This window comes from Podarcis tiliguerta, assembly GCF_965153285.1.
Source record: "Podarcis tiliguerta genome assembly, chromosome: 1".
Taxonomy (NCBI): Eukaryota; Metazoa; Chordata; class Lepidosauria; order Squamata; family Lacertidae; genus Podarcis; species Podarcis tiliguerta.
Window position 1 is genome coordinate 69708891 of NC_139534.1, and position 13282 is coordinate 69722172.

The following is a 13282-nucleotide window of genomic DNA, read 5'->3' on the forward strand; positions in this document are numbered from 1 at the left end:
AAAATAATGTGTATTGTAATTAGTGCACTTTTTTAAAAAAAATAATGCTTTGAAGTCCAAAGCATTTTTGAAATTCAAATGTGGAATGGAAATAAAGGAATCTGCACAATAAAAGGGCATTAAATCATGTCCAAAAATCTCTCTCATTTTATAGATGTAAATGCATGCCATAATTAGTGGCAAAGTAACATGAGTTGGATGGTTAGGTTTGTTCCTATTCTTATCATGTAAAATAGCTGTGACCTGAAAAATATAATGCTGTTCCTTTGTCAGGCACTGTTAACAAATAATGAATTCAGTGTGGTTAGTGTTCAGAAAGAGCTCAGCCACATGGTCTCCTCCCACGTCCCTCATGTGTGTCTGCTGCCGTCTTTAGAGGCATGTTGATTCTTTGTCTCCTTCATTCACAAAAAAGCTATTGTAATGTGTGTCGTCGTCCCCCCCCTTCCTTAGATGTGCTTTTTATTGCATAACGGAATGAGACTTGGCAAGCCAGTTGCCGTAGAGAGATGAGGTCAGCTGTGTGGACTGACCATCTTTAGCCAGCGTTTCAGACACATCTGAAACAAAACTGAGATGGAAGAAACCACTCCCGCTGCTTCTGCCCCCTCTGTTGCCTCAGAGAGGACCGTTGCTGCACGGCGAGCTTTATGGCACTTGTGCAAAGCTCTTCACAAGCCATTGCCCGCCCGCCTGCAACTTGGTGCAAGTGTGCTGGTTCCCCTGAATGAGTCAGAGAGCAGCTGGGAAGTAGAGTAGCTTGGCCTGGTCATCAAAAGCCCAGCCATGTGGCAGACCTGGAAGCGCTTCCAAAGCTGCAGCACACAACTGGCAGCAAAGTGTGCCAAAGATCCAGATGATGCAGTTGTGTGTGTGTGTGAATTGCTTCACAATTTGGAAGCTCTGCTCTTTGAGCCCTGTTCATTGAGAAGGAGGGGAAGTCTAATACGCTCATATGACTGACGCCTCACGGCATTTCCACTGTAATTGAAGCCTCTGTGCTGTTTAACAAGTGACCTCTCCGTGTTCAATTTTAACTACTGAATATTTGTGTTTTAATTATGCTGCTCCCTTGGGAAACCCCCTCTTTTTGTGGAAAAGGGCTTTGTAATCTTTCTGCATTTGCTGCTTTTCTGTTGTTTTGAAGACTCTATTTAGGCAAGACTATTGTGGCACATGCAGACTGCCTCCTCGTTTCCCCGAAGACCGAGAACACTTTCCCATATGGAGTGTTTTTCTTGTCTGCAGCCAGCTCAGTTTTGGTGCATGTTGTGGGGTTCTTTTTGTTGCATCGTGTCCAATAGTTGAGGGTCTTGATATGCAAAACTTGCAGCGCTCCATGCTGACAAGTTATAGTATATTGATAGATGAATGCGTTATATACTGCAATCAACAGACAGTAATAATAATAATTTATAACAATTTATTATTTGTACCCCGCCCATCTGACTGAGTTGCCCCAGCCTTTCTGGGTGGCTTCCAACATATATAAAAACATGATAAAACCTTAAACCTTAAAAGGCTCCCTATATAGCCTTCAGATGTCTTCTAAAGGTTATATAGTTACTCATCTCCTTGATATCTGATGGGAGAGTGTTCAACAAGGAGGGCGCTACTACTAAGAAGGCCCTCTGCCTGGTTCCCTATAGCTTCACTTCTCGCAGTGAGAAAACGGCCAGAAGGCCCTCAGTGCTGGATCTCAGTGACCGGGCTGGATGATGGAGGTTGCAAATTTTAGGCACAGAGAATAATTTTTGCACCTGCTTTTTAGTCTCAGTATGCAAAGGCACCATTCAGACATGTATTACAGAAGCATTCATCCTTCACTTGAAGAGCATATTTCCAGCCAAATATGGGGCTGAAGAATATATGTCGCTAATTGTTTTGGGTTGTAGTGGTGGGTTATTTTTATGGACCTCGGTTATTTGACTATGTGGCTGGGTTAGCTATCCAAATCCAATTCCAGTCTGATCTTCAAGGTCTAAGCTGAGAAATCCTTATTCTTTCCATGGAACTGCTGTATCCTTATATTTTTAATTCCTTGGGTTAGTCCATGGGCTGTCAAAAGCTTTTACGATTTGGAAGCGCAGAACCCAAGCCTAAGAGAAATAGCGCAGCTGTTGTCCTTGGCAATGAGAATTGTTTCAGGGCACTCCCTTGAAATTTGCCTGGGGCTGCAGGTGTGTTATCTGCATCCCAGTCCCATCTTGCAAAGCTGCTGTGCAAAATCTGCTGGCAACTCTTTTGCAGCTGCAGGAAATATCAATGCAATTTGCTCTTTTGTGCTCTGAAGTCTGTTTTTGATGGGGATTGCTAAAGCAGATCAATTTTTATTTCAAATGACATTCATAATAAATACTTTCTCTTTTTTTGCAATAATGTCGGTAGTTGAGGAAGCATCTGTTGCTTTTTTTCCTGCAGGCGGACTTAAACTGCAACATCCAAGATGATACAGGAGCATTCTATGGTGTAACTAGTCAGTATGAGAGCTCAGAAAACATGACAATCACCTGTTCCACCAAAGTCTGCTCGTTCGGGAAGCAAGTGGTAGAAAAAGTAGAGGTATGATTTTTCAAACTTGCTGCTTGCCTGATTGCTGCCAGGTCACTGTTTTCTCTAGAAGTGTTTTTTCCCCTCCAAGCTGTGCTTGGTTTAAATCACTGAGCTTAGAGCAGAGTAAGCCAATTTGGGGGACACTCAGATGTTGTCGCACTACATCTCTCCTCATCTCCGAGCATTGGCCATGCCGCCTGGGGCTGAATGATGGGAGTTGTAAACCAACAAGCTCTGGAGAACTCTGCATAGGCTGCCCCTGGTTTGCAGTTAATACTAATGCAGGATCCTGGTGGATCTCTACGTAATTTTGTACTATGGGCTGAATAGAATAGACTCCTTACAACCCATTTTTGATTTGCTTATCCATTTGGAAGAGGGGAAAGAGACTCCTCTAGGAGGGCACATGCAAAGCCACGAATCTCTGTGGTAGCTCTGATAATATGAAGGGCATCCTGCATACCGTACAGTAGCACCCTATATTTACCCTTATACGTGTATATTGTGCATGTGTGTATGTGTATACTTGCATACATGCATGTGCACACATGTTTCCCTGTAGTGGGATTTTAGTGCAGGGGTTACATTTCACTTGGAAAGATCCACCATTCTTCTGTTCCTGTTCACAAATGATCCATAATGAATCAGTGCACACATTCACACAAAACTTGAATTAAGTGGTGGCCCTGACCAAAAGTTCCTGGAGTTCCATGTGAGATTTTTTCTGTGAGCCTGAGAATGCTCAACACATTGAATAGAGAATATTAATAGTATATTCAAAACATTTCCCAACTCAACAGATAAAACAGGAAAGCCCCTGTAACATGGATTTTAATTGTTCTTTCAAACCCTAGTTTATATCAGACCCACAATATCAAGGCAGCATTTAAGATTATTTTATAAGCAATACATTATTTCCTCATTTTCCTTTTATGAGAAACCGATATTTTAGCTACATGGTATGTTTAATTTAGTTGAAATAAATTTTCATTTTAATATCCTAAGGTGTCTTTATTTTACACAGTGGCTCACATTTAAAAATAAAAAAGAGCTTTTCATTCATTGACAGTTCTGTTCTGTTCTCTTTTGCCTTTTGTCCTTAGACTGAATACGCACGGTTTGAGAATGGCCGGTTTGTGTTTAGAATAAACCGCTCTCCAATGTGTGAATATATGATCAATTTCATCCACAAGCTCAAGCATTTACCAGAAAAATATATGATGAACAGCGTGTTGGAAAACTTTACAATTTTATTGGTAACGTTTCTCTCTTTCACTTTTTCTGGCGGTTTTCTGCAGTTCTTTGGGAGCAGGCAGATTTTTATTTGGTTCCTTTTGCAAGGATTAGAAATTCCATGCCCTTGAGTCAAGTAGCATGTTACTGCCAAAGGTAGGTTCTGTGCTTTAATCTTGGCTTGCAGAACCTCCAGTCTTGCTACTAAATCTACACAGCGGTCCAAGCACCCAGTGCTAGGCAGCTTTATGAATTACTGATCCGATATAGGAGGCAGCCATGGAGATGTGGCTTTTCTGTGGCAAATCCACCAGAGACAATTTATAAACTGGACCTCTGTGGTGGAGAATTGGATGCATTTATATATCTAGTTGGCCACTCATTAGCCTCTTTGCCTTGACCCTGGACCTAGAACCCAGCGGGGAAAGGAGGATGAAATCCAGCTGTAGTAAATAATATTTCTACTTCTAGAATTCACCCACTGCTCATTTAGCAATAGAGTTTGCAGTAACAGGGGGGCAGTAATCTTTTCCTTGGCCTGGGTGAGTTTTGGGCCTGGTGTCCGCATTGGCTGTCCCGCCATAGCTGTGATTGGAGACATGGAAGTCGTGGTAAATTCACTTCCTAGTTGGTTCAGAACGCCAAGAAAATAGTTCTTCTCTTGGACACCTGGTAGTTTACTTTGTGAAACAATTCGTTTCAAGCTATGTTCAATGTTAATCACCTGTTTTGAATGGATCTATCACAGTAGCTTTTGAATACCCTAAGAACATTTTGGACTCTGGAAAACTGACCTGCATGGGATCCCTCTTTGTTGTTTGCCCCACCTTTATATTTCCTTCTTTTCATCCTCCCTCCCCTCTCCTAGCTTCTGATTTCCTACCCACTACCCTTCTTCTAAGCCCTTAAAGATTGGGTTACGCAGCTCCGATTACAGAGCTCCATCGTAGCCTTGTGTTCTTTTTCTTGCTTGGCCTTAAATTCAGGGATAAGTGGAACAGAACATTTTGGCTCATGGTGGCTTTTTGCTTCTAGATCGGTTCTGCTCTCATCAATGTACTGCTGTGCAGTTTTGCACATTCTCAAAGAGGAGAAAGGAGATTCCTGCAAACTGTTCCTTTAAAATCTTAGCAGCTTGGTTTTCCCGGGAAGTATTCCAAAAATATGCCTCTGGAAGCTTCCCAAAAAGCAGATCCTGCCTTGCCAGATTCTTTTCTAGAAACTGTGTCAGAAATATGGAACTGCAGAACCTAGGTCAGAATCCAGTTGAGATGGTTTCCAATAGAAGTCCTACTCAATATGTTGTAGACTACATAGTGCTGGAGATAAGGGAGATAGGATTGTGCACTCTAGCAAAATATGGTTTCTTAATAATTATAATAATAATAAGTCTATCTCTCATACCCGCAGAGTACTATTAAATGTCTATATGCATTGAGTCAAAAGTCAGCATTAGAGAGGCATTAACCAAGAAACCTTGACAGATGAGAGGTGTATGTCTCTTCATATATGAGAGTGAAATTGTGTGTGTGTGTGTGTGTGTGTGTGTGTGTGTATTTCCAGTGATTACAATTACATATTTTGCTTTTGTTCCTGTGTTAGCAAATGACCCAGTTTCTAATGTCTTGTCTTTTTTCCTTTTCTTTATATGTATAAAAACACAAACAGGTTGTAACGAACAGGGACACGCAAGAAACCCTACTTTGCATGGCTTGTGTATTTGAAGTTTCAAACAGCGAACATGGTGCACAGCATCACATCTACAGGCTTGTAAAGGACTGAACAGTTATTTATAGACATGTTTTGTTTAACTCCTTATCAAAACACAGACTGTCAACCTCAACACTAAGTGGCAGTTCCTCTGGCTGAGCTTTCCCCTACATTTTTCTAAACCTCATTTTAGTGTGTCAATATATATTGTAGCTGTGAAATTCTGGTACAGTTGTACAAATTCTTTCTAAAACAAAGTGTTCTTCAAATTTATATATTAAAAAAACCACCGTTCCTTGGGAAGACTATATTTAAGAATTTCAAGGCCTTTGTGGAAGTTTTAATTTTTTGTTGTTGTTGTGTTAGAAAAATATAAGACAGAGCGTTTGCCATGGGAAAACTTAACAGCAATTATAAGAGTTTATGAGGTGTTTTGTCTAAATTAATTTTTAAAAACCCTGTTTTTAAGATGCTAGTGAAATTGAAATGAATTTTAACTATAAGCATAAATTAGCACACAAATTCTTCTTAGAATTATCTTCATAACTGATTACTGTGGACGATACAAACGAATGTAATTCACTAAATTATTTTATAACTGCAACTCAATTTCTGTTTGAAGCCAAATGACAAACATAGCCTTAAAAATGCCTGATGGGAGCAGACAGGTCCTAAAAGTAGGCAAAAAATATTATTTTTCTTCCCTCTATTAAAACTAACCTTCTAACCCATTTAACTTTTCAAGCAGGTATTGCAAAGCGAGAAGACTTCCTCCCTTTTACTAATTATATCTAGTGCATTAAAAAGGTATAAAGTATTGTACTAATAAGGACATTTGTTTATTTAAAAGATGACTCGTTTTGCAATAACTAGGTAAATACTGAAAAATTAGACTTATTGTGTACGTAATCTTTTGTGTGTGGTTATATATTATATGAACAATTTGTTTTCGTTTTTGTTTTTCCTAATGAGTCTATAAATTGCAACACCAAAATTAGTGATAAGCAAATGTAAAGGGGGGGGGTGGAATTAAAGTGACTGTTGAATTACAATTAAACTGTCAGCTGAAAACCACAAAAAGCACTGTGGTTGAGATGATAATAGATATACAATCAAAAGGTTCATCTGTTTTTAATGTCTTTAAAACGCTAGAAAATCACAGGCTTCGCCAAACAAAAAAGACACAATTATTACTTTATGGGCCCCATTGAAATCTCCTTCTCTTTCAGCTTGCCTGAAAATGCAGAAACAGGAGGGTTGTCAAGCACTTGACAGACCACAATGTGCAGTACTTTGGGGGGTTAGAAGAGAGGTGACAATCCTCACATATTGATAAACATGGCATGGGAGCCTGTACAAAATGGTTCCCATGAACAACAACAAGAAGAGGTGACTCTATACCCATGCACTTCATACCAGTGAGTACTGTCACCCAAAAAAGGCCTGATAATGTATGTGGCTTGTAGATCACAAGTTGTATAGGCCCATCTTAACAGGATATGTTCACTCAATAAGGTGAAAAAACTGATAGTTAATGGCCTCAAACCATGAAGCGTATGAATTTACACTGGATCTTATTATCAATTCCTACAACCCATTTTCAGACTTCCTAGACATGGTGTATCCCACATCCCCTCCATCACTGTAAAAACATTTGGTGCTCCTAAGAACAAGTGAGGAAGAGCTTTTTTCAAAGAGGTATAAATCTATTATCACTACACAAGGTTTGATTCCCCTTCAGAGGCAGCTTTTGTAAATATATATTCTTGCCCGACATGATGAAAGTCTTGGAACTGGTTTATGTTATTAGTAAATGTTAACCTATAATACAGGGCAGGCAAACATCAGACTTGTTGGGTCTGCTTTTTTACCACAACCCCAAAATCTATCAGTCAGAGCCTAGTAAAAAATAAATCAATAAATCATAGTCAGAATGAAGGAACATGGTGCATCTGAGCACATTCTGAGTTTGGAGATTTGGCTTCAGTTGTAGAACTAGACTGAACATACAGTTCTTTCACACAAAAGTCTACTTTTAGTTAGCTGCCTTCATTTCAGCAGCCGAATTTAGATAGAAGAAAGTTGTGTTTGGTAGTGAGAAACTGCAAATCACCCAGAAATCTATCACTATATGAGGTTTGTAGGGTTTGATGAGCTAGGAACACAACGACTTTGCTACAGTTTCCATTCAAGGATTTGCCTCTCTCCACCTACTGCCTACAGCAGGGGTCAGCAACCTTTTTCAGCTGTGGGCCGGTCCACCGTCCATCAGACCATGTGGTGGGCCAGACTATATTTTTTGGGGGGGTGCGAATGAACGAATTCCTATGCCCCGCAAATAACCCAGAGATGCATTTTAAATAAAAGGACACATTCTCCTCATGTAAAAACACGCTGATTCCAGGACCGCCCACGGGCCGGATTGAGAAGGCGATTGGGCCGCATCCGGCCTCCGGGCCTTAGGTTGCCTACCCCTGGCCTACAGCCACTGTATAGCCCACAGGATGATGAAATGAACTATGGAGACTGTCTTTCTTTACATTGAGGCACTAGGTCAGTAGCTATTGCACTTTGAAATGCAGCTTTGTGCATACTTAAGAAACATATTCCGTGTGCTGCTTAGAATAATTGTTACTTCAGAAAGCAAACTTCTTTATGCCTGCATAAAACCTTTCACACTGTTAGAATCCAACATGGGGGCAGGAAATGCTCAAGGTATAAATAGCTTGGAGATTTGCCCTATTCAATTGTCAGAGGAGCTACTCAACTTCTGGAACACTGCAAAACTGAAACACGTTGCATGCAGTCTTCCATTCATGACTCCTATTCAGCCCTTCTCCTGGCATGCTGCAGTCAGTCCAGTACTGTATAGCCTCTAGGCTCTGCAAGCTGCACGCCTTTTGTCCTACAGACATTAAAGCAGATGAACCTCTCAGTCATTTTAACTCTGTGAACTGTAAAACCAGATGCTTATATGGCTGTAACTCTTCATCAGTTTTTAACACTAACGGAGAATTAGCACTGCATCTTACTCATCTAAATTAGCCCTTTATTTTGAAGCACTTGGTGTTACAAATCTAAAACTACTTTTTTAAAAAAAAAATGTTACCTTTTATGAGGCTTTTGGTTTTGATGGATTTGTTTTTTAAAAGAAGTTGGACATTTTTAGAATAAACTTGCATCTCAAAGCAACCCCTTGAGGTGTGTGGAAGAGCAGTCAGTTTGCAAACCAGGTACACTTCTCTCTTTTGTGTTAATGCAGTCTGGGACACGATGTATGTAATAACTCTGCTGTCTGAAGAGTCACAATGTTTCTTGCATCTCCACTTTTGCAAAACCTTCCCGGGAGCTGTTTGCCTTGCCTTTACCTTTACGTTGGGTGTAAACCCCCTGTGCATGTTTCTTCTGGAAAGCCTTAAGTCTGTCAGATGTTTATGTGGGTTGTGTAGTCCAAAAGGCTGCCTGTAAACTGTGAGCTCTTTTGTAAGCTGGAAGCATCTCCCTTGTTAACTGTTACTTTGTCGTAGGAACTTCTTAATTCCGAGCTGCCAAAGCATTACAATATGCAGTGCCTTAGTGCTATAGTAGAAGTACCTTTTAGCTTATCATGCCAATCTTATGTAGTAAATTAATTGGTTTACTTAAATAAAGGAAAAAGGAAAAAAATATCTCCCGAAGAGAAGCCTTTTGGCTACTTGGCCCTAAAACACCGTCCTATATAAGTCACCCCATCACTACATAGTTGGAATATCGATACCAAAATGAAACCTTTTAACAGCGCTAGAATTTTCTGCAAAAAGTGAATTGTATGAATAATAATGCTGCCTTCTTAAATTCTCATGACCAAATACTTAAACCTTTGTGACTCTCTGCACTCTCGCATGCAAGTGCCTTTGGTTTTGAAATTCCAGCTTAGAAAAGTGCTGCCATAATAAATGACAATTTGTAGAGACCAAAAATATTTAGAGATCACCATAATGCCTTTGGTTTATTGGAAACAGTCAAAACTAACAGGCCTCCATTCTCAAAAGAGTACTTTTTATAGTAGCGTGCTTTTTGCAAATCACAAGAGTGCATCATGCTGGAAAAACTCTTCTCTATGTTATTCAACCGTTTGTGATTGTTTATGCAGCATTGCTGGCTGGCAAGGATAGGAAAGCGGTCAGTATTTCACCCTTTGCCATGTCCCTCTCCATCCAGTCTTGCATCTGAGTAACACGAGCCCATATAAATAGCAGAGGTTCAGGCAAAGGACAAATTTGACTTTATCATCATCATCACCACCATCATCATTATAGTAGTTCTAAATCTGTGAAGATGGTTTTCTTCTTTAAATTTGCACTTGTTTTGTTTACAAAGTTGAGCAGTTGGATGCCTAAAATTGAAAATGAAAGTGTAGAAGAAAATGAAACAGTCCATTTGACCTGTGCTTTTTAGCACCAAATTGTTAGGAATAAATGTCCTCGGGGAGACCCTTAAACAGCACCATTTCCTGTTTCATTGTAGGAAAGAGTGTTGTTTTAATACCACCCATGCATTTGGGCAATACCATGTTTTTCGAGAGACATCAACAGCACTGACATTGGTTCAGAGGGATACAACGTAATTAATAATCACTGAGAACTAATAGCAGTAAAACCAAAAGCTTGGCAGAGGAGATTTGTAGCTGTGAATACACTTTTGTTTTTAATAGACAAAAAAAAAAAATCAAATAATTTTTATTTAAAATTAGTATGTGGCACACAAAGTGGTAAATATATGTAGTTATGCCCCTCCCTTTTTCTTAAATTTGTATTTGTTCACTTTCTTCTGACATCTTCATCTAGTAAGGATTGCTTGGCTTCAGAAGTACACGGGCCCCAGTCACACTTAGCACTAAGCCGAACTTGGTTTTGGCATGAATGAGCAAGTGTCCTGGAGCACAGTACGAAAATCACAGCCACTTCACTCTCCTTCACTTCTGCTGCTGCAACGGTACCAGGAACTAAGCCATAGTTTGGCTTAGCACAACATGTGAACCCAAGCTTGTGGTTTGTCTCCCCGCAAACAACCCAGGAGTGGCACACCAAGAACAAACCTTGGTTACAGTTTGTGTTTTCCTTGAAGCAAGATAATTCATGAGCCCAGGTTCATAGATAAACTTTGGCTTAGCTACTGGTAATGTGGCAGCTGCGTGGCTAGGGAGGAATAAAGCAGCCGTGGTTTTCTTACTGTGCACCCGCATGCTTGCTCATTCATGCCAAGACGTATTTTGGCTTTGCATTATGTGTAAATGGTGCCAAAATAGATCTACAGCGATTGAATATATCTGCCGCAACAGATATAGGTAAGCAAGTGGCTGGAGTATATTTTATTGCAAATGAATGAATTTATTTATTGTTTGATGTACAAAATTGGGGGGGAATAATGGTACAATTTGTGGCAGTTGAAACATAGCTTACTTTACAAATGTAATGTTGTTCTTACTTGAATTCTAGAATGATTTTATTTAGGTACCGTACCACTATACTGAATAATTTGCAACTTTGGTAACTGTTTTCCCCACTTCCCACCCATGCTAGAGTCCGTTCAGGTTGGCAACTGCATTGAATTCAACTTTCCTGTTTTGTCACTTTCAAGTAACAGAGTGAACTATTACACTGAATGGAAGTTGGCTTGCAGAACTTGAAAAGTTGAAATCTTTATACTTTATTTCCTTGATCTAATTCCTAGGGCATTCTTCCTTCTCTATGGCTCAGTTTGGACATCAAGCCAAACCATGATTAAAGAAGCTTAACTATGGTTTAGTGTAGTGTCTACAAGGTATGGCTATGTTAATTCAATCTAGTAGTAAAGCATCATCTGAAACTCTGGTTCTGAGGAGGTTTGTGATTCATATTCTCCACTACCTATGGTTCGGATGTCTGAATTAACAGACCACCATAGGTTGGGCATTGCTCAGCTTCCGGAAGCTGTCACATTCTGGCAATGGGCGTGAACTTATGAAGCTGAATGCGCAGAGGTGGGAAATGAAAGCAGACAAGTAGCTCAGAACCATGGTTTGCCTGCCGTACTCTAAATCATAATAAGCACAAACCATCACTTGGGATGTCTTTGAGAATTTAGTAGAAGTCAGTTACAGAGCAATGCACTAACATTGGCCCACATCATCAACACAGGTCATGCAACATATGGTTCTTTAGGGACCAATATACGTTCACTGTCTGTGGCTGCTGTTGAGAAGCTCTTCTGTTTGCTTGGCAGTCCATGCAACAGAGACTAACACTCCCTTGCATCTGCCATGTCTAAATGCACACCAGGGCAGCACACCCTTGACACTCTCCCCGAGCCCTGTCTACTGTGGGCCTCTACAGTGCATGGTCAAACATTCATTGGGGGCTCTTCAACGGAGCTTGGGTAGCCACCTGCCAGGGAATTTTTTAGCTGTGACTCCAGCATTGTGGGAAGTTAGACTGGGTGACCCTTCAGGCTCTTTCCAACTCTGCAATTTTAGGATTTAAATATCGCTCCTTGCCCCGGTATGGAGAAGGGTTTGAGTGCAGCCACCATGGGCAGCAAGTAACATGTAAAGTGGTCCTCATTTCAGTCCTTACTCAGGTTGATTTCTTTCTCTCTAAATCTGTTCCTTTTCTTCCTTCTGGCCAGCACCCTGAAAAGAAAGACAGGATAATTTGAAAGATAAAAGAAGTTTGGAAGTCTTGATCTCTAGCTTAGGAAGTTGGTCTGGCAACGAGATACTTTATATATATATATAAAACAAACTAAATACATTTTGTCAGTGAACTCTTTAAGTGCACTCAGTTCACAGAGAGGATATGCCCCAGTTACCTCCTTTCACACAAGTTCTATTTTTTGTTCAGCATTTTGTTTCTGTTCTCTTTATTTCAAATGGGCCTCTGCTTCAGGCTCATGACTGCGGATAAAAAAACAACGATATGTGCCTGAAAAAAGACAAAAGAATTTTATAACAGTTTTTAAAGCCTGAATAGCCTTTAATTCTTTAATATCAGTATGTTTTATGTAAAACCGTTTTCTTTTTGATTTTTTTTTTATTTGCCACATGCATTTGTTCACATTTGTAAATGACTTAATGGAATTCTCACTTTGTTTATTTGTGTAATGTGTATAAACTGGGTTTGTGACTTAAGCATATTCATATATGGTCAGTGGTTACTTTAATATTGTACTGCTGCTGGTTATTTTTTTTTTGGGTGGGGGGGTTGTAGAATCTGCCTTTGGATGACAAAGTACCTCCTGCTTAGACATGGAGGGAAAGCTCTTTTTTAAAAAATAAAAATATATATGAAACTTTTCAAATCTTGTCTTAACATATTTTGAAGTTTTCAAAATGAGTTTCAATCAAACCTTTTGGCAGTACAGTATTCTTGTATTTGTTGTTGTCTGTGTGTAGGTACTGGTACCTTCTTTGTTTTTTAAAAAAATGTTTTAAGTGTTGGCTTTAAAGTGAATTTATCTTTAGTATGATAGTAATATGAAAATTATAGGGTTTGTGTGCAGAGAATTTTTTTATAAAAGTGCTTTGTAAAAAATATGTATTCTAGCTTTCGCGGTACATATGTGTGATAACTTTAATATCCATGACAGTTAAGTGCAATTATTTCATCACTCTAAAAATGCTATTTTTGTGTCGGTTACTGCAGGTGTTCCATGTCTTTGCAAAGTGACACATTTTGATGCCTTCTTGATAAAGTGGTAGATTTTTTTGTAGCTTTCTAGAAACTTTGTATTCATACAGTATCGATTGAAAATAAAGAAAATAAAGTCA

At 39.5% G+C, this 13282-nt stretch overlaps 1 protein-coding gene across 35 annotated transcripts in view; it reads left to right on the plus strand.

Annotated features, from left to right (window-relative positions):
• Positions 1-13282, plus strand: part of TEAD1 (TEA domain transcription factor 1) — a 167329-nt gene extending 154047 nt beyond the window's left edge. For all 35 annotated transcript variants that reach the window (XM_083423017.1, XM_083422993.1, XM_083423016.1 and 32 more), the window contains 3 exons: positions 2422-2562; positions 3657-3809; positions 5455-13282. In XM_083423017.1, coding sequence (XP_083279143.1) covers positions 2422-2562; positions 3657-3809; positions 5455-5568 — 408 coding nt within the window. In that variant the 3' untranslated portion in view covers positions 5569-13282. The remainder of the gene's footprint in view (positions 1-2421; positions 2563-3656; positions 3810-5454) is intronic.